At 52.1% G+C, this 20,751-nt stretch overlaps 2 protein-coding genes across 6 annotated transcripts in view; both read right to left on the bottom strand.

Annotated features, from left to right (window-relative positions):
* JAKMIP1 (janus kinase and microtubule interacting protein 1) overlaps positions 1-20,751 on the bottom strand; it is a 174,120-nt gene that overhangs the window by 28,399 nt on the left and 124,970 nt on the right. For 4 of the 5 annotated variants that reach the window (XM_035294107.3, XM_035294106.3, XM_078367545.1 and 1 more), the window contains 5 exons: positions 12,820-12,948; positions 10,264-10,392; positions 8,416-8,499; positions 5,369-5,431; positions 1,759-2,152 (listed from right to left, as the gene is read on the bottom strand). In XM_035294107.3, coding sequence (XP_035149998.3) covers positions 1,979-2,152; positions 5,369-5,431; positions 8,416-8,499; positions 10,264-10,392; positions 12,820-12,948 — 579 coding nt within the window. In that variant the 3' untranslated portion in view covers positions 1,759-1,978. Of the gene's footprint in view, positions 1-1,758; positions 2,153-5,368; positions 5,432-8,415; positions 8,500-10,263; positions 10,393-12,819; positions 12,949-20,751 lie in introns of those variants that run through there. The other variant, XM_035294105.3, reaches the window with a different exon arrangement.
* LOC128931639 (uncharacterized) lies at positions 1,759-17,823 on the bottom strand. Its single transcript, XM_078367548.1, has 5 exons — positions 17,586-17,823; positions 12,820-12,948; positions 8,416-8,499; positions 5,369-5,431; positions 1,759-2,152 (listed from the first exon to the last, which is right to left on the bottom strand). The coding sequence occupies exons 1-2, from the start codon at positions 17,689-17,691 to the stop codon at positions 12,917-12,919; spliced, it is 138 nt and encodes a 45-aa protein (XP_078223674.1). The 5' UTR covers positions 17,692-17,823; the 3' UTR covers positions 1,759-2,152; positions 5,369-5,431; positions 8,416-8,499; positions 12,820-12,916.

Here is a 20,751-nt window from a genome sequence, read left to right on the forward strand (position 1 = left end):
TAACCTGGCTGACTTAGGTCTGAAACAGTCTAGTGAGAAACCTTACTTCCCTTATTAGCCAAGAAGAACAAAATTCACGACGGTTCCATTCCACAGATGTCTTTCTAACTGCAAATTTACTTAAATGGCCTCTCCGTAAAAAAAGTGACCCCAAAAGCTCATAGTTTATATGAACAAAAGTCATTTTATAGGCCAGGCATGGTAGCTTATGTCTGTAATCCTAGCGCTTTGGGAGGTTGCGGGGGGTGGATCCCTTGAGGTCAGGAGTTTGAGACCAGCCTGGCCAACATGGCCAAAAACTGTGTCTACTAAAAATACAAAAATTAGCTGGGTGAGGTGGTGTGTGCCTATGGTCCCAGCTACGTGGGAAGGCTGAGGCAGGAAAATTGCTCAAAATAGGAGGCAGAGGTTGCAGTGAGCCAACACTGCATCAGTGCCCTCCAGCCTGGGTGACAGAGAGAGACCCTATCTCAAAAAATAAAAATAAAGGCAGGGTGCAATGGCTCATGCCTGTAATCCCAGCACTTTGGGAGGCTGAGGCAGGTGGATCACAAGGTCAGGAGAGGGAGACCATCTTGGCCAACATGGTGAAACCCCGTTTCTACTAAAAATAAAAAATTAGCTGGGTGTGGTGGCACGTGCCTATAATCCCAGCTACTCGGGAGGCTGAGGCACGAGAATCCCTTGAACTCAGGAGGCGGAGGTAGCAGTGAGCCAAGATCACGACACTGCACTCTGGTAAACTGGGTAGTGCTTGTAGAATTCTCATGAGAAAGATTCATAACAAAGTTTTGTGAAAGGTTCTCTAACAGAGGCAGGAGTATTGACAACGACCTCACATAACTTCCAATTCTGTGGCACAAATAAAATGCTCATGTCATGCTGAGCCAAGAGCTGAGTCACACTTGGCATGAGAAATACTCAAGCCACATTGCCCTGCCCACACGACAAGGTACACAGGGTCAGTTCTAATGCAGACAGAATCGTAACTCAAGCCGGGAGGAGAAAACAAAATTGGGGAAGCCACAAACACTGTGAAGGTGCTCACTTTGAGGGTTTCACGCATGCAAAGGTTTCAGCTGAGAGACAGCAGAGCCGCGCACTACAGGTGCTTAGAGAAACTCATCACAAACGTAAGTGATGTTGAAAATGCCAATGGTTTTTCAACAGAAACAAAAAAAGGATTATGAAGTACCATGAGAGCAAGGCAATACAGTAACACACCCGAGGTAAGATTTCAGGAGGCAATAAGACCATCAATATTCTTTCACTGAATCTCACTCGGTGCATTGGGGCAGTTCCTGAAGGAACAGGATTTCTACACGTGAACAGCAACTGATCTCCCTCCAGCAGTTTTGAGTTACAGTTTGAGTTGAAAACAGTAATTTCTTTGGTCCAATATTGCTGCGATGCCTGGGTCTGTATTTACTGGATAAAAGAGTTTGAACAACGTGACTAGTTTTCTTAAACGCCTGTGCAAATACATCCTCTGCCCTGTCTTCACTTACCTTGTGTTTACCTTGGAAAATAGAAAATGGGCCCAAAGTGGCATTAAACACATTCTAAAGTCAATTGCTGGCTCAGGTCAGACTCTGCTATTTCAAAAGGTGAGATTTACTGCATGCAAGATCACTTAAAAAGGTGTGTTATTCATTGCAACAGTGCTTCCGTCTGGGTGTGCAGAATGCGTACCCGGTGACTACGCATGCAGGAAAGAAGTAGTTATGGAAATGAAACACAAATAAAAAAGGCAAAATATTGCAAAAACAAATTATTTTATTAAGTGCAAAACAAGCCATAGGCAATAAATATATTAGCTCTGGTACAGGTCCATAGACTTGGGTGAGCACTCTCTCCAGAACACATTAAGGCAGTGAAATTATTCTGAACATACAGATTTAAAAAAAAAAAAAGAAAGAAAGAAAGAAAGAAACTATAACATGTCCCCTTTACACATGCTTGAAAACATCTGGGAGCTTTACATGAATTTCAGTTTGGGTTCAAAGAGAATGTCTGCGCCGTTTGAGAGTTTACAACAGATAGAGTCTCTTACTTCGAGTTCTAGCACTCTGAATTCTAACAGCTCGTTCTGATCCTTGGCATCTTGCATTTCGTTCTTCAGCTGGTTCTCTTCCATTTCCAGTCTGTAAATCTAGAGCAAAGATACCTGCAGATTAACAGGATGGGTGGGAGCACTGGGGTCCCCGATCACAGGCCATCTGGCTAAGTGGCTGGAGGGAAACAGAGGACTGGCTGGTCCTGGAGCAAGGGGCAGGAGAGGGCAGGATTTGCAGCAAGCAAGTAGATGAGGCAGGCACTGCAGGTCCTTTTTGCTGATGCAGCTGGGAATGAAGGAGACAGAAGCTGGGCCAGGTTCACCCCTGCACCTCTGAGCCTGCCCCAGTGGAATAAGTGCTACTTATATATTTGCTGAATACATGAATGATGGTGAAACTGAGGTAGGGAGCTATTAAGTCCCTCCCTTGCAGTTAAACACCAGGAAGCAAGAGTGTCACGCCCAAAGCCTGTCCAGGTCTTTCCAACTCAAGTCCCACCAGATTCAGCCCACCCAGAGGCCCAGCCAACTACAGCAGGGAGGCCCCCTCCTGCTTCCCCAGAGCTGGCAGAAGAAGCCGTAAAGGTGGCAGCTCCCTGAGGGCACAGATCAGTGTGGGAAGCCATACTGCCTACATCCCAGACCAGCTGGGAGATGCTGGGTCACTTAGCCAACTACTCCATCCTCAGCTTCTGTCCAAGAAGGGAAACAGCAGCACCCCTTGCCTGGCAGCAGCGAGAAGTCATTAAAATAACACATGTACAGGAGGTTAGAGGGGCCCTCTGCCAGGTGATCCCACCCCCGGGGACCTTTAGACATGGGGTGAGGGCCGGGCACGGTGGTTCACACCTGTAATCCCAGCACTTTGGGAGACTGATGCGGGAGGATCACGAGGTCAAGCGATCAAGACCATCCTGGCCAACATGGTGAAACCCTGTCTCTACTAAAAATACAAAAATTAGCTGGGCATGGTGGCACGTGCCTGTAGTCCCAGCTACTCGGGAGGCTGATAGAGAATGGCTTGAACCCGGGAGGCAGAGGTTGCGGTGAGCCAAGATCGTGCCATTGCACTCCAGCCTGGCAAAAGAGCAAGACTGTCAAAAAAAAAAAAAAAGAAAAAGAAAAAGAAAAAAAAGAAATGAGGTGAGGGTGTGAGGATTTTCCATGGCTCCCAGAATTTAGTGAACAAGATCAAAGATGCTAAAATTCTCCCAAGGCCCGGGGCCTGCTTGCACTATACCCACCAGCCCTGTCCCAAATGACCTTGAAAAATGCAGGGAGGGAAACAGGGCCACATGCTGGTTTGTGGCAGAGAGGGGGCTGGGTTGAGGTCCCCAGAAGGGCCAGGCCAGATTCGTCCAGTCCTGGTGCTCCAGGATGCTTAAAAGCTAAGGCCTAATCTAGGGTCTGGCTCACAAACTTGCAACCTCCAGACATGGAAAACGTAAAGACAGAGGAGATGGGAGGCTGTCCAGGGCAGAGAGGCGGGGTAGAGGGGGCCTGCACAGGGGCAGCAGGGGTGTTTATCTGGCTGAAAATGTTCTGAAACTGCATTATGGTGATGGTTACACGACGCAGTGAATTTACTAAAAGAATAACTGGATTGTACTCTGTTGAGAAACATTAAGTTTACCCTGCCCCGGGGCTCCCTTGTGGAGAATACCTTGTAGTTTGCAATTAGTGGTAAGCGGGTAACAGCTGCCTGCTTGGAATATTTTTGAGTTATGAGTAAACACGGAACACCTGTTTATTAATCATAATCACCTGTTAAGAGAGAATAAACAGGTGGATCAAAATCTGCTCGGGGCCCTCAGCCTGGAATGCTGTCAGCCCGAGGCTCTCAGCTCGATAGGCTGCTGGACCCCGGAGAGACCCACTGTGCTGTTCTGTCTGGGTGTCTGCCTCTCACTTCCTTCAGCGCTGCCTGGGTGGGGGTCTCTCAGCCGGGCTGGTACTTGGTAGTACACCAATTAGGAAAAAATAAAAGCTATGGTTTTAATCCCAGAGCATTAGAGCTACTCCCCATGCAGACTCCCCAAGAGAGCTCTGGAAAGTTCCACAACCACAGAGGGAAGAACAGAGGCCCAGCTCCCATTATGAGTCAGCTGCACTGGGCTAAGATGGCCTGAGGATCTGCCCACTGACCTGCCTCAGGTTCCCATCACACTGGTGGGTGAAGGGCTCTGGACCCTAAAGCCACAGCGGAGGCGGCCTGGAGCCCAAGGTCAGGACAGACCAGCCCAAAAATAGGCCAGCCCTCCCCATTTCTGTAGGTGTCCCAGAGGTTGGGGCCAGCCCTCCCCATTTCTGCAGGTGTCCCAGAGGTTGGGGCCAGCCCTCCCCATTTCTGCAGGTGTCCCCAGAGGACGGAGCAGCCCTCCCCATTTCTGCAGGTGTCCCCAGAGGACGGAGCAGCCCTCCCCATTTCTGCAGGTGTCCCAGAGGTTGGGGCCAGCCCTTCCCATTTCTGCAGGTGTCCCCAGAGGACGAGACAACCCTCCCCATTACTGCAGGTGTCCCCAGAGGATGGGGCAGCCCTCCCCATTTCTGCAGGTGTCCCCAGAGGACGGGGCAGCCCTCCCCATTTCTGTAGGTGTCCCAGAGGTTGGGGCCAGCCCACCCCATTTCTGCAGGTGTCCCAGAGGTTGGGGCCAGCCCTCCCCATTTCTGCAGGTGTCCCCAGAGGACGGAGCAGCCCTCCCCATTTCTGCAGGTGTCCCAGAGGTTGGGGCCAGCCCTCCCCATTTCGGCAGGTGTCCCAGAGGTTGGGGCCAGCCCTTCCCATTTCTGCAGGTGTCCCCAGAGGAAGAGACAACCCTCCCCATTTCTGCAGGTGTCCCCAGAGGACGGGGCAGCCCTCCCCATTTCTGCAGGTGTCCCAGAGGTTGGGGCCAGCCCTTCCCATTTCTGCAGGTGTCCCCAGAGGACGAGACAACCCTCCCCATTTCTGCAGGTGTCCCCAGAGGACGGGGTAGCCCTCCCCATTTCTGCAGGTGTCCCCAGAGTTTGGGGCAGCCCTCCTTATTTCTTCAGGGTGGCCTGGGAAGACAGCCCAGCCCTCTCCACTTCTGTGGAGCACCCCAGCAGGATGAACTAAACAGCTCTGCAGGCCTAGTCCCAGAGGACAGAACCACGAATGGGGCTTTGATTCCATGTGAGGAAGACCTCTCTCCTCATGGGAGGCATGCAGGCCCCAGGGTCCAGGTCATTGCAGTGCCCAGATGGCACTGGGCATGACCCATGTGGTCTGAGCTGGCCTGAGGGGTCCTGGGTGCCCTGGGGCTCTGTGCTTCCCTGAAGCGGGTCACGCACCTTTTCCAGCAAGTCTTGGTTTGTTCTGATGAGCAGCTGCTTCTCTTCAACCCACTTGGAATCCTAAGGAAAAACACCAAATATGGTCACATTCACGGAAGAAAACAGATGGTCAAGTAGCAAACTTTTAGTGAGAAAGGTCACTTTCTATGAAACTGACTATGGAAAGTCACAGAAAATGGCAGCCATCAGTGATGTGCCCTCATTGTCTTTGCCAACCTCTAAACCCCAAAAAGAGAAACGGCTGGTTTGTGGGGCACCCCTTCTCCACTTCATTCACACTCCCAAGCACAACTTCATTCTGTACGTCTAATCTACAGAGCAGAGCTCCAGGGTGACTGGTCCACACCGGCAGACCCTCCATGCATCCAGAAAGCTGACCTCATAGTCCACAGACTGGCCAGAACCACACTGAATCGCTTCTGTTCCTGGTCAAATCCTCTTGCATAAGTCCTGTGAGCACGTGGCACCAGGTCCATCTTATTGCTGTGGTACCCTGAGCCTGGCACAGCACTTGGCACGCAGGGATAGGGGGACTCGGTGAGTCCCGGAATGGGCAAATGAAGGAATGAGTGAAAGCATGGGATGCCCTCTCCAATTCTCTCCTCCCTTCTCTGCTGGGCAGCCACAGAGCTGGGGCTGGGCCGAGACCCCTCCCAAGGACCAGGCCCAGCCGGGCTCAGCGAGTCTGGGTGTTCCAGAATGCTGAGAAGCTGAGGCTTGGCCTAGGGTCTGGTTCCCAGTACATGGAATATGCAAAAGAGGCCCTGGTTGCCTCCAGGCTTCTGTCTCCCTGGCACCTGTCACATGCATCGTCCCAGTGCTGACCCCTGTGTGGGCCTGGCCAGGCTGCAAGCACCTGTGAGGAGTGGCTGTGCTCCCCCAACCTTTTGTCTTTGGTGGGCTGTGGCTGAAACGGCTGTAGCACTTCCTCCCCTTCTGTGTGCCCCGCTTTGCAATGCGACTCTGCAGCTCCTCCCAGCAGGTGATGAGGTCCATTTTTCCAACCTTGAAGCTGGGCTGGGCTGTGCCATGCTCTGGTTACTGGGACATTAGCAGAGGTGACCTGAGCAGAGGCTTGGACCCTGCTTGAGCTTGGGCCTTGGGCTTGCCCATTTTCCCTGCCCCCAAACCATGGGGAAAGAAGCCAGGTGAGCCTCCCTGAGGCAGCAGCACCTGGCCGGCGGCTGGCAGGTTGTGCCAGTCCTGAGCCCAGCCCAAACTGCCGATCCACAGAACTGCGTGAGAATAAAATCCCTGCTGTTTTAAATTACTAAGTGTTGGGGTAGTTTGTTACTCCGCAATAGCAAACAGATCCAGCGTCCCAGGCACCAGCACCGGGCCTGACATGGGTGAGGGCTCTGGGAAGTGCTTGCCGGATGAACGGCCACAGGCTCTGCCCCAGACTGGCCCCATCCTCCAGCAGTCACAGAGGGCAAGCAGGCCACACAGAGAGGACCTAGCCCCCTAGGGGAGGCTAAGTTAGTCATAGACTGTGATCAGGCAAATTACAGATATATGGGCTCAGCCTGGAAAAGGGAAACTGAGGCTAGCAGCCTCAAAAAAAAAAAGCCTTATCATCTCACACCTGGATCTCTGCCCTGTCTCCTCCTGGGCCCTCCTCTGTCCTCCTGCCTAATGTGTTAGGTATTATGGTTAGCCCCATTTTAAAGATGAGGAAACTGAGGCACAAAGAGATTCTATAAATTGCCCAAGTTTATGCAACAAGGAGGTGGCAGAGCTACCCTCTGACCCAGGCATCCAGCTCCAGCATGTGAGCTCTGCGCCACAATCACACCACATGGAGGATGCAGACCACGGTTTACAGAAGCCATTCCCAGGGACTGGGCACTCACATTCCCCACGCAGTCCCTTGGTAAAGGCTGCCGTGGTGACCTGCCAGGCATGCATGCTGGCCGCTGGCCGTCCACCTCCATGGGAACCTCGGTCTCAACCTGGAGCCCTGCCCTTTGCAGCTTTGCAGCGCTCCTCTTCCGGAGCTGCTTCTGTTAAGCCACCTGGAACCTCTCACACACCCCTCGCTTCACGCCTGCCTCCTTCCACTGCGTCCCACTGTGCCTAGGACCTGTGACAGACCTTGCCTGGCCGCCTCAGGCCCCACCAATGCCCCCTGCAGGCGGGGGCGGGGACCACCAGACACTCCATCTGCCCTCACCCTCCTCGGGTTAGTGGAACTAATCATGACTGATGATTTCGCTGAGGCAGCAAACAGCCGAGCGGAGCAAGAGTCCCAGATGCGGCAGCTACAAGCTGGCAATGCCTGCTGCCCTGCACCCCTGAGAGGCCCTGGGGACAAACAGGAGGGTGAGCAGAAGCCAGGGAGATGCTCTGGTTATGTCACCACAGCTGAGCTTCTGCCGCGGAGCAGGCCAACCCATACTAACCTTCAGAGGCCACCCCTGAGAGGCCAGCTTTCCACCCAGAGCCCTCTCTGGCGTCTCCCCAACACCAGGGGACAGGCCTAGGCTCAGGTGTTGCTTTTCTGCTGCGTCTTCCTGTCGACCGGGCCTTGCCTAATCAAATGCAGTGGATGGGTAGGGGCAGGTGACTCTAACCTGAGGAGCACAGGGCCAGGCTGTTGGAGGCACAATCACAGCAGGGAGCCCAGCCGCCACAAAGCCTGAGGCGGGGCCCCTGCACTAACCCAGGGCCAGTCACGGGTGCTGCTTCCTTTCACAGTTAAAACCTCAATAGGCAATGACAGCTCTTCTTCAGGTTCAAGTCAAAACCAGTTCTGATCACACCTTTGCTTTTGGAATGACATCCTATCTTTTTGTGCATTTGGCAAACAAACAAAGAAAAAGCCAAGTTAGAATCCATACCTTGCTTTGATTTTTTAACTGGGCACATGGGCACATTAGGAAGCACACACTTGCCTGGGTCATGTTAGTGTTTTTTCCCTCTAGTGTCTCTGGAGCTCCTGATCCGGCCCCACAGAACATCCCCCTTGGCTAGTGGGCTAGCCTCAGGGACACCACCAAGGGGAAGAAAGACGAAGACCCACAGCACAGATCATTCCTGCTCACCTGTCCCTTCTCAACCAGTAACTTCTCCAAATCTTCAATTTTGGCCTGACACCTCAGCAGATCAGCTTGCAGTTGCTCCCGAGTCTGAAAGGGAAAAGACCAGGCCATGAGCAGGTCGCCCCCAATGGGTGACAGAGAAGAGGAAAGCGTCATGCCCCAAGGCAAGCAATGCCCAGGGGCCTTACAGGCAAACCTTAGGAGCAGGTTCATTTTTAGGAGCACGTATTCCACCTCGGCCTACCTGGAAGCAGGGCTCAGCTTCAAACACGGAATCATTAAGAACGGAACAGTCTGGAAAGTCTGACAGTTCCAACTTGCTTGGTTTTACAGATAAGGAAAATGAGGCCTGGAGAAAGGACTCTGTTTTTCACGGGGGTGAGTGAGCCAGAAGCCAGTCACACTGGGGGCCCAGGCCCAGCTCTCCAACCAGGTTCAATCCTCACTGAACCTGAGGCTCACTCAGCCATCATCAGACTTCAATACACTTGCAAACTTGCTGGGTCGCTTATCGTCTACAGCAGGGGCTGAAAAGCAAAATACTTCAAGCACCAAGCTAGTCACATAAATACAGGAAGCCAACTGGGTGTGGGGTAACAGGGAGTGGTGGGGACTGTGGCAAGCCAGAGGCGCATGTCCCATCTCAGGGAGACGCTGCCACCCAGCAGCAGCCACATGTAATGGGAGGCCTGCTGCTGCCACCTTTCAAGAGAGGTCAGGAGCCTGGATTTCTCTATGGAATCTCTTGACTTTTAAATGTTGACAAGTAGATGAAACTTAAAAGGCAAAACAAATGTGATTCAGCCCATACAAAGCCTCCCAGTTTCCCTCTAACCTAGATCATAAAGACTGGACTTTTTACAGAGGGACAAGACGCTTCCCTCCCTGCTGGCCTCAGTCCCCCTTCCTCCTGCCCGCAACCCCCACAGGGCCACTGCTGTCCCTGGGACAAGCTCCACCTGGGCGTGGCCTCTCCTCTCTGCCTTTGCCATCAGATTTGCCAAACAATCCCCCATTCTCACCCATCACCTTTAAGACCACAAAAATCCATCCCTTTGCAGAATTCCCAAACAGGGCTCTGGAAAAGAGCACAGGACCCGGAGTCTGAGAAACCTGGCCTGACTCCCAGCTCCATTCAGTACCATCTGGGCACCTGGGGGCAAGTTGCTGGGTTGTGAGCCTATTTCCTCATTGAGAAGATGGGGTTAATTCCTCCTGCCTCAGGGGACCAGTGTGGGGGTGACGTAGGGGAGGGGTTGCAGGGAAGCACCCACATGTGCTGTCTCGGAGTCCCCCGCATTCCCAGGAGGAAGGAAGAGCAGGCCCCAGTGACTCCCGAAGTTGGGAGAAGGGCCAGTAGGTGGAAGTTTCCAGAAGGCAAAGCTCAACCCAGCCTGAGAAATGAATAGTATGGCCTGGACTGAGGTGGCCACAGGGCCCAGAGTGCCCTGGGGGCTGGGGAGCACCCCGAGAGTCCCTGCAAGTGTTCTGCAGGGATATCCCAGAGGGCAGGGGGCTCTCAGTTGTGAAGGGAAAGGAGCCTGAAGCCTGCAAGGCCGGCCACATCTGTGATTTCTTCACTTAGCCTTAAATTCTGAATGCATGCTCTCCTCCATGCAGACAGCACAGGTGATGTGTAGCGTTGCTTCGTCTAACAGCTCGACGTTCCAGAGCTCCTGCCATCACACCAAGGATGCAGAGAGGGATCTGGAACGCCACCACACTAAAGACCTTGCTGTAGGTTCCCCGCCAGCTCTCAGAATAATCTCCTCTGAGTGTCCAAGCCAGGAAAGGACCTGCATGACCTGGTCTTAGGCTGCTTTCTTGATCCCTGAGGCTGGCTGCACTCACCCGGGCCTCCCTCTCTGCGTCCAGTGTGCCTCCCACCTGCTCCTGGAGCAGAGCATAGGCACGTTGCAGGGCCTGGTACTCCCGGGTCAGCTGGCAGAAGCGCAGGTCAGCCTCTTCTCGGGCTGTTGTCTTCACATAATGGAGAAAAAATAACCAAGGGCATAATTACAGTAATAAATGATTTATGACTGATTTTAATTATAAACGTAAATAATCACTTGCTGTGGCTTTGAGTGCCAGGATCAACTCAGAAAACATCCAAAGGCCACATCTCACAGTGCTGCCAGCAAGTGCTTAGGGAGCCCCACATTGCCAGGAAGCAACTAGGGCACTGGAGGGAAGGGCTGCCAGGAGGAGGCACCTCCTCAGCCATCAGCGCTCCTCCCAGGAGCTCCCACTCCCAGAATCACTTGAGTTATGTGGGGAGCAGGTGGGTACCATGCAACTCCAGAAGCAAAAGTCTCTGTTGTAAAGGGTGCCCCTCCCACCAGCACCTCCTATTCTGAGAATTTATCCTAAAGAGATGGCCGGGTGCAGTGACTCACACCTGTAATCCCAGCACTTTGGGAGGCCAAGGCAGGTGGATCACCTGAGGTCAGGAGTTCGAGCCCAGCTTGACCAGCCTGGTGAAACCTTGTCTCTACTAAAATACAAAAATTAGCTGGGCACGGTGGTGGACACCTGTAATTCCAGCTACTCGGGAGGCTGAGGCAGGAGAATTCCTGAGCCTGGGAGGCAGAAGTTGCAGTGAGCCAAGATTATGCTACTGCACTCCCACCTGAGTGACAGAGCTAGACTCTTGTCTCAAAAAAAAAAAAAGAGAGAGAGAGAGAGATGGCCACAGGGCCACATAAGTGTACAAAGATGCAAATAAGACGGAGCTCCGTGCATGGTTCACAGGTGTGGAAAATGACAGCATAAATCCCTCATCAGTGCCTGACACTCATCCATGGGAAATCTCCGTGTGGCCATGGGAGAGGCTGAGGCAATCCCATGCCTGGTGCTGAAAGATGCCTGTTATGTATCACTGGCTGGAAACAAGCAAACTGAAAAGCACCCATCCTAAGTTAAACATAAAAAACCCATGGCTGAGAACAAGGCCCGAAAGGCTGAGTAGCCCAGTCCAGACCCCTGTGCAGGACATGCCGATGGACGGTGGTGTGTCTCCAGCACCGGCCAGGCCCTTCCCTCCAGCCAGCACTTAGGCTGAGGCTGGTGGGCTGACAGGGAGGATGGTGTGTCTCTCCCAGCATGAGAACGGATGTCAAGGGGATGACCTGAAGAGGTGACACGTGTCCACTAGAGCTTTGGCACAAGATGGAAGAGCACAGAGAGGGCCATCTTGGGGTTGGATGTGCCAGTGCAGCAGGTGCCACATTTTCCTGTGGCAAATAGACCCATGGGAGAGAACCAGCCTAGAAGCCATTCCAGAAGGGACTCCACAGAAAAGGCCACCAGGAGGGGGAAAGTACAATGAGTGGGGGCGGGGTGTGTGAGGCTTATCATTCAGATTCCTGGGATGTGGGGGCACCAGGAGCAGCAATGCCCAGTCCCTCACCAGGAAGCCATGGAGTGCAGCACATCATGGAGAATTCCTGGAGACTAAGAGAGGTGCACCCTGAGGGGCAGCACAATCCACCTGCCCCCACAAGAGGACACTGCCCCGAGGGCCAGCTGCCCCAGAACATCCGTACCTCCTTCCCATTCCGGCCCTTCTCTGGGCTCAGAAGAAGCCACCAGGGGCTTGCAATGGGGAGAGGCAGAAGAGTGAGGTAGGGGAATGGCAGCCAAGCCTAGCACAGGCCCTGGTGAGGAGCAAGGGGAAGGTCTGCGTTGAATGAAGTCTAGAGTTTAGGAAATTAATCACATGTGACTATTCCTGTCACTGGAAGGCATAGAGGCCCACAGGTCTGCCTGAGATGTACTCAGCACTCCTGAAAGAATTCACCTAGGGAAGGTAAGTGAGAACAAAGCCAGGCTTGCCCCCTTGTGAATCCAGCTGGCTCAAGAACCTGGCTATGCACTCAGATGGGCACAGATGGTCAGGACAGGGTTAGGTGGTGACCTTGGGGTGATGGGATTTCAGGGACTCGTCATCTTCTTCTTTATATTTTTTTGGATTACTTGCTTTATCTTAGTCAAGAAAGGGAAGATGCTGTGTCAGCCAGGTGGTGTGTGCATGAGTGCACACATGTGTGGGGACCAGGGAGAGACCATCACGTGGCAGTTTTAGTTGCAAACAGTGAGGAAACGCAAGGTGACATCTATCAATGGTTCAACTTGAACTTGGCAGTCACGGGTTGCCTTGGTGGAGAAATCAGCGCTGGGGAAAAAAAGGGTCCCCACGTGCTGCCCACCCATCACCATTCATGGAGCCCACGGCCGTGGGGGCTGCCTTCCCTTCATGCCATTGGCTTTGATAAGGCACTGGTAGGAACGGGTCCTCTGGGGTTCAAAACTATAGGCAAGGGAGCAGAAGTTGCAACCGCCAAAGGCAAGAGGTGCTGCCCGAGAGCATCCGGGGTGAGGCCCCACCCCCTCTGAAGGTTTGCTTACATCATCCAAGTCTTCTTCAGGCGTGGCTGGGGTCCTGTCTGTCCTGTCTGTGTTGTAGGATGTTTCAGACAACGTTTCTGAGTCCACCGACTCCTCATCAAATCCAAAAAATGTCTCCACAACATGCTTCTGTAAAATGCAATTTGTATGACGTTAGCAATGACTGAGGATTCTTGGAGTCCGCCAGCCCCTGATCATGGGCATACCAGTGCCGAGGGCAGCGATTGCCATTTGGGCCACTGGAGCATCGCAAGATGCGGCTGGTGGGCTTTGTAACTGACTGGGTGGGAGAAAGGGTGGTAGCAGGTGGCGGATGACCCTGGGTTTACAGCCCGAGCGAGCTGGTCTGATCCTGGCCCAGGTTCTCCAGCTGTAGACCTGTGCAAACCACTTGGCCCCTGGAGCACCGGCCTCCTTCTCTGGCAAATGGAGTGAGAAGCCACCTCACCTGTGAGCAAAAAAGTGGCCATTCATGTCCTGTGCCCAGAAAGCAGCCCAGCACGCTGTCATGTCCCATGAGCAGCACACTGGCTGTACCAAGGAGAAAGGGGGACAGGGCCCAGGGAGATGTCCAGTTCCAAGGAGAAGAACTGAATGAATATGGACACCAGAGGCAGCAACAGCTTGAAGGAGTGGAGAGCCCATCCACAGTTCCAGCGCTCTGACTGGCATGGCAAATGCATGGCCCAAATCTCGGCCAGACCTACACAAAGAGGCAATCTCTGCTTAACTGCTTATTATAGAAAACTGGGAACGTCCACAGAATGAGAAGGAATAGTGTAATCAACCCTCAGGCACCTGTCGCTCAGATCCAGAGGCAAATCGTAAGCCTCCATGTGTCAGCCTCTGAGTCGCCCTGCCAGCACTTCTCCCACTCCAAATATCATAGGCTATGAGGTGTCATTCATCTGTCTAGCCATTCATTCACTCAGCAAACACTGGCTAAGCTCCTGCTGTGGGACAGACATGGGGCAGGCCTGGGGAATATCACAGGATCAAAACCAGGCCATGTCCCTGCCCCAAGGAGCTCACATGCCCTGGGGGCTGCAGACATCGACCCACAATCACCAGATCGATGTCCCTTATTTTAGGATTTCTTTTCCCCAAATAGCCCTGACAAGGAGTTTATTTGTTTTTACAATCAATGAATGCTTTTCAGACCATGAAGAAGGAATCAAAACTGAATTCCAGAGCCCAGCCCCAGGCTGTGGTGGCTCATCCAGAAGCCAGCTTCACCCACAGCTCCCCCATCTCACAGAGAAAGGCCAGGCACTCCCCACATCCGAAGGGCCCCTCCCAGCCTATGCCTTTTACCCCAATGTCTGTAAATGTGAGAAAAATGTGACGGACACCAGAGTTAATAACGGCAATTAGGAAATGATTCAGACATAAGTCAGGGAAGAAGATGCAGGGACATCCTTGTCACCTTACAGTTTCCGAAGGGGCTTCAAGGGAGGCACCCACCACTACACATCACCCAGAACATTCTTGCATTTGGCACCTGTCTCCCCGTGCACTGCATCCACCCCACATTCCTCCTTGCTTTTTAATATGCGTGGGGCATGAACTCCCCACTGAACTCCAGGCTCACTTGTCAGCTGCGTCCTCCACGGCATCGTGGAATCCTAGTGGGCAGTGACTTACCCCAGCACCGCGCCTCCTGCCATCTAACTGGAGTCCAGCAGCAGCAGCAGCTCATGCTTCAGTTGCTCAGGCCCCAGTCCTAGGAGAGGCCTCCTCTCTGTTCTCCACCTCTCATGCCTGCCCTCTGGGAGAAAGCCTGTTGGCTTCACTTTCGACCCAAAATCCAGTCCTCTCCCTGACTCTCTCCACTGACACCTTCGGTCCCAGCCACCAACAGCTCTCTCTGGAATTACAACCACCAACACCCATGCAGGCTACAAGTGTCTGCGGGGCCTGCAGGATCTACCTCCCATCCCGCCCTGGCGTCATGCCTCCCTTCTCTTCCTCCAGGCCAGGCTCCTGCACCCCCCACACACCTGCCATGGGGCCTTTCCACTCCAAGAGGCTCTTCCCCAGAATCCACATGGCTCCTTCCCTAGATCCCTTCAGATCTCTGCACAAATGCAACCACATTAGAAAAGGCTTCCTGGCCACCAAGCCCAGGTCCCTTCTGCCCCATCCCCACCCCAGCCTCTCAGGCCTCCTTCTTTATTTCTTTCCATAGCATGTCTCCCACCTGACAGAAGATCCAGGAAGCTATTGTGTTTACCGACAGTCTTCACCCCACTCCCTGGAATGGAAGCTCCATGAAGGCAGGGGTTGGCCCTTTTGTTCCCTACTATATCCCAGTGTTAATGAACTCAAAGCCACACTAGTTTGTCTATCACAAACAGAACTTGTTTTGCACATAACACCCTTTCCATTCATTCACACAGCTGGCATCAGTTGGGCACCACGTGGTCACATGCCCCAGTTGAGTCTCACTGGCGGGTATGTGAGGACTATGGGCAACATCGATTTATGTCATTTCTCTCCTCACAGAGGCGGGAGACAATCATCTACTCAAATCTTCCCTCCAGATGAGAACCCCACCTGACTTCAGGTATCATGGAATCTTCCAATGAGCTCTAGAGAGCAGTGGAAGTGACATCCCAAGGTGACAATGGCACCCACAGGAGTAACGCATCTGCAGTACTCAAGCTCTTCTGCACACACACAGGTCACCCCCGCCCGAGCTCCAGGTTCCACATTTTTCTGAGCAGCCGCTGAGCCGACCTTATTTCCCAGAAACACTGCTGATTGCAAGGCCTCTGGGGATGGGTCCGCTTGTTGCTGCAGCCCAGGAAGCATCATCAAGTCACACACTTTCCAAATGTTTAGGACACACTGCTGGGCTGTGACCATCCACATCAGGGTCAGGTACCTTCCTCGGGCCAAGAACTCAGTGTTCAATTACCTAGAATGATTCACTTGTTAAGGCTCCATGGGACACTAGTTAAGGACTCAACTATCAAGCCCAAAGACAGAGCATTAACTACCAATGTTACCGCCTGTGTTTAAGGTAGAGCAGCCTTTGCAAACAGCCTAACTCCAGACCCAACGGAGCCCCTGAAATTATCATATCATACAGCCCAGAGGCCAAGACTCCACAGAACTATGCTGCTTGAAGGGAAAGAAGCTGCTCTTAGGGCAGAAATCAAACACAAAAAGGCAGTCCAATCTGAATCCTACAGCAATGGAGAGGAATCCATGGCCAGACGCCACACACGCAGTTTCCACAGCAGCAAGGAGCCGCCTGGGACCCAGCCACTCAGGTCCTTTATGCTGGGTATTTTTTAAAACATTTTAACTTTTTTTTTTTTTGAGACAGAGTTACCTTCTGTCACCCAGGAGGGAGTGCAGTGGCACAATCTCAGCTCACTGCAACTTCTATCTCCCAAATTCAGATGAATCTTTTGCCTCAGCCTCCCGAGCAACTAGGATTACAGGTGCATGCCACCACATCTACCACACCTGGCTAGTTTTTGTATAGTTGTTTTTTTTTTTTTTTTTTTTTTTAAGTAGAGATGAGGTTTCACCATGTTGGCCAGGCTGGTCTCAAACTCCCAAACTCAAGTGATCCATCCACCTCAGCCTCCCAAAGGGCTGGATTACAGGCATGAGCCACCATGCCTGGTTTTAACTTTTTATAACATTTTATAGCACTAGGTTACTTTGTTTTCTTTAAAGAAGAGTTTTCTTGAGTGATTCTATTATGCAGGAAGCCTACATATACTCAATATCTAGATATATTTGTACCTTTGTTAATAAAAATAGAAAAGATACGTGAATGTTGCAGGTGGAAACACAGCGGCTATCTTCTCAAAGGCAATGCACCCAGTTTTGCTGTATTTTCCAAATGTGCAGGAAATAATTCACCACCTGCTTCTCAAGGGATGAGAGAACTGCCCAGAAAACATTGTTTCCTCCCATGCATGGCACATAGTGGGCTTAAAAAAAAATGGCAAGCATAAAAAAAAAAACTGTCCAGTTGTTTTAAGAGTCTCTGGGTTTTTCCTCACAAGAGATACTTTAGGAGCAAAAATGTCCACCATTTGCTCATTCTGAGCCCATCTACTGAATAAAAAGGCGAATTCCTCTAACCTTCCATACTCCTTGAACCAAAGTCTCTCCTTGTTGATTTGTTTTTACAAATGAATCCAGGTTCAGACTAAGATTCCATTTTGGCCGGACACAGTGGCTCATGCCTGTAATCCCAGCACTTTAAGAGCCTGAGGCAGAAGGATTGCTTGAGCCCAGGAGTTAAAGGTCAGCCTGGGCCACATAGTGAGAAGTCATCTCTACAAAAAGTTGTTGACAAAGTTAGCCAAGTATGGTGGCTGATGCCTGTAGTCCCAGCTACTTGGGAGGCTGAGGTGGAAACATTACTTGAGCCTGGGAAGTTGGGGATGCAGTGAGCCATGATTGTGCCACTGCACTCCACCCTGGGTGACAGGCTAAAATCCTGTCTCAAAAAAAAAATCAGTTGTGGCAAAATGAATGAAGAGTAAACATGTCTCCTCCATTTACACGTTGACTATACAGAGGTGGTCTTCCTTAGCAGGTCAAATGATGCAGAGGGAAAAAGAGGAGGTACCCCTCAAAACAAGTAGCCCCTCAACTGGATCCAGCCTGTCTCTGCTGCCTGTCTTCTCGTCTTCCTGTCATTTTCAACGGAACTGCCTGGCACAGGCAGGAGCATCGGTCATAGCCAGGGACCGCCACAGAACCTCAAAAAACAAAATCCCGAACCAGCCGCCTACCTTCATGCTTATAGGTCATCTCCTGGCAGCCAGAGAAGTACAGGCACACAAGGGCGCAGAGACACAGGAAGAAAGAGAAATACAGCACGAAGAGGACATATTCCATGGCGGCGCGACGCTGCAGACACGCCAGTCCCGCGTGTGGGCTTAGGCAAAAGCCGCGTCTTTGGCTTCCATTTTCAGAGCTTCCTCCAGTCCTGAGAAAAAGTACCAATTCTCTCCCCACGCACTCCCCTTTCCTCTCACACACCCGCCCTAGTGTCTCCACGGCTTCCTGGGGACTCGTCTGCAGCAGAGTCCCGAGAACAGGATTGTGCTGGAAGACGCACCTTCACTAAAAGGATGCCAGCTCCAGGGCAGAGCCCAGACGCTGGTCATGGCAGCCAACCGTGGGCTGAAGGGATAGGTTTCCAGAGGCAGACTGGGGTGCATTCGTCACAGAGGACAGCTTCTGGGCCAGTTTATATCTAGGGACCTTCCTCCCAGATCCCATCCTCCCTGAGCTGAGAGCCTGTTGTCAACACCATTGCACAGGCCCTGGGTCCCCAGACAATCGCAAGACCCTGGGGCAGCACTAGCAACGGCAACGCAGGGAGAGATTCTCCCTCAGGACCCAAACCCAGAAACTGCCTCTATGCTCATGTGTTTGGGAAACTTCTCTGCTGATCCCCGACCACCTCATATGCGCCCCAGACTTGCCAAACTCATCAGTCTCTCTACCATCATTGTGTTAGCATTTGTTTCACGATTTTTATAGATCAAAACAAACCATTACCTAATGGAAAAACTAATTTTTTGAACTAGATCGAAGTCTTCAAAGGTTCCCCTGCCCAGAAGGGGTGTCTCTGAGAGTCTTCCATTTTTTGGGGAAGCATCACCAGACATACCATCAAAAGCAAAAACCGTCATGATGGAGAAAAAAACGGACAGATTTTACCATAAAAAAGTAAAACATCTGTACTTTGATAGATACCGAAGCAATATTAAAGGGCAATGGGCCATTCATGAAGGAAGGAACGTACATAGCAAAGTTCATGTATGTTTCAACTTCAACAATATATGATGCTCTATTCTTTTGAAAGTATCCATCAGGTGAACTGTGTGACTCTATGTGCCACTCAATTTAGTGCCAGCTACCCTTTAAGCCATGTTTCCTAATGAAACACCACCTGGTCAGGCAATGCAGACCTTTGACATCTGGGCCTGACCCCAGGCAGTGCAGACCTGAGACACCCAGGCCTGGCCCCTGGCAGTGCAGACCTGACACAGTGGGCCTGGAGGGGCAGGGCTGCAATCTGGAGCCTTTGCCTGAAGTCCCCTCCCCATGGGGCCTCAAGTCACCTCCTGAAACCAGGCAGGAGGCCAGGTGCTTACAGACCCAGCCTCTGTAGCAGCTCCTCCCTGAAGACCCAGACACTACCCTGCTTACTCCTGGCGCTGGGGTTTCCTGCTCTGTATGAACAAATTGCCGAGAATCGCCATAGGTATGGCACCTGAATGTTCCCAAGTCTGCAAATCGGAGCCGGATGTCCCCATGGTGTTTGCTACTCTGGACTAGATACCTGAGTCAGCCTCTGTGGGCACATCAGGCTCCGGAGCTCTGCTCCACTGTGCCAGCTTCGGCTCCTCCGGCAGTACCTCCAGGACCAGCACAGATGGTGTGTGTGCTTATCTGCTGAGCAGCCTGGGTCCAGGACACAGCCCCTGCCTCTTCATAATTGTCCCAGTGTCCTATCCTCAGGACCCACATCTTCCCCAAGTCCTTTACCAAAGGGCCTCCATCAGGCAGGACACAGAGCAGTGCTCAGAGGGGCCTCCCGTGCTTCTAGCATGGAGCCTGTTGTGACAAGAAAATAAAAACTCGGAACCCCAGTTCACACCGCCAAAAGGAAAAACGTAAGCTGAAAGCTGAGTCATGCAAGAAGCTGCCTTCCCTTTTGTTCCTAAGCAGAGAGCTGCAGAGAAAAGGTTAAGCGTTTACACAGGTATCTACTCCATGCTCACATTATCTTATGTAAAGTGCTGATGTAAATGAGCACAAGACAATTAAAGAAATTGGACGATTCCCCTGCTGCTCCTTTTCTCTCAACATGTATGAATTCAGTCATGTGACCACACCCTCCTGCTTTCCCCTCCAGCCCGCTTTTCCCCTTTAAATACTGAAGCCCTCAAAATCATCTTTGGAGAAAGGCTCAGATCCGTCTCCAGGGTGCATTCTTAAACTAAGCAAAATAAGCTTCTAAATTGATTGAGACCTGCCTCAGAGACTTTTGGTTTCCATCAGCCACTCACCTGGCGAGGCTGGCACGAAGTTCTGCTGCCAGTGCCCTTTCTACCTCTGATCAGAGATGCCCCTCCCAGCAAAGGGCCCACAGCTGCATGCCAACCGAGGGCAGCCCTGTAGACAGACGTGAAGTGGCCACTGGTCTCATGCAGGCACTATGGTTAGCCTCCCAAGTGCAGGGCACTGTGCCAGCAGCTGTGAGCAGCTGGATCCCAGGGCACCAGCCAGCCCTCGTGAGCTGACAGACTGGTGACAGCCATGGGGAAGGCAGCCTAGGAATAAGGGCAACTGCAAACAACCACGAAGGAAAAAATGGGTACTTTGGCAAAACTTGCAAATGAAAAATGCATGCACCTGATGAAAAACTGTTTGACTTTCGGAGGCCAATGCATGCAGGTCACTCGAGGTCAGGAGTTTGAGACTAACCTGGCCAATATGGCGAAACCCTGTCTCTACTAAAATTACAAAAACAAATTAGCCAGGCCTGCCGGCACCTGCCTATAACCCCAGCTACTCAGGAGCCTGAGGCATGAGAATTGTTTGAACCTGGGAGAGGGTGGTTGTAAGTGAGCCAAGATCGATTGTGCCACTGCACTTCAGCCTGGGCGACAGAGCGAGACTCTGTCTAAAAAAAAATGCTTGGGCGTCCCAGGCAGGCAAAGCCACTTACTGTACAATCAACTGCTGGCACCCGTCCTTCCCTCCACCAGGCAGCAGGCTTGGCCTCAGGGATGCACGGCTAGGGGTCAGGTTTAAATCGGTCCTACGTGCTTAGATAGGTCCCATCAGAATGGATGCAAGGTCACTGACAGAAATGGCCTGCCAGACCTCAGGCATCCTCCTATCCCTGGCAACAGCAGACCCAAGGTCATTCGGGGAGGA

This window comes from Callithrix jacchus, chromosome 3 (assembly GCF_049354715.1).
Source record: "Callithrix jacchus isolate 240 chromosome 3, calJac240_pri, whole genome shotgun sequence".
In the NCBI taxonomy this organism is placed as follows: Eukaryota; Metazoa; Chordata; class Mammalia; order Primates; family Cebidae; genus Callithrix; species Callithrix jacchus.

Excerpts from the sequence above, each read along its gene's own strand:
- LOC128931639 (XM_078367548.1), bottom strand. The coding sequence starts at position 17,691 with ATGGAATATGTCCTCTTCGTGCTGTATTTCTCTTTCTTCCTGTGTCTC. Across the intron at positions 12,949-17,585 it reads GATGACCTATAAGCATGAAG|AAGCATGTTGTGGAGACATT; the intron begins GTAGGCGGCTGG and ends TGCATTTTACAG.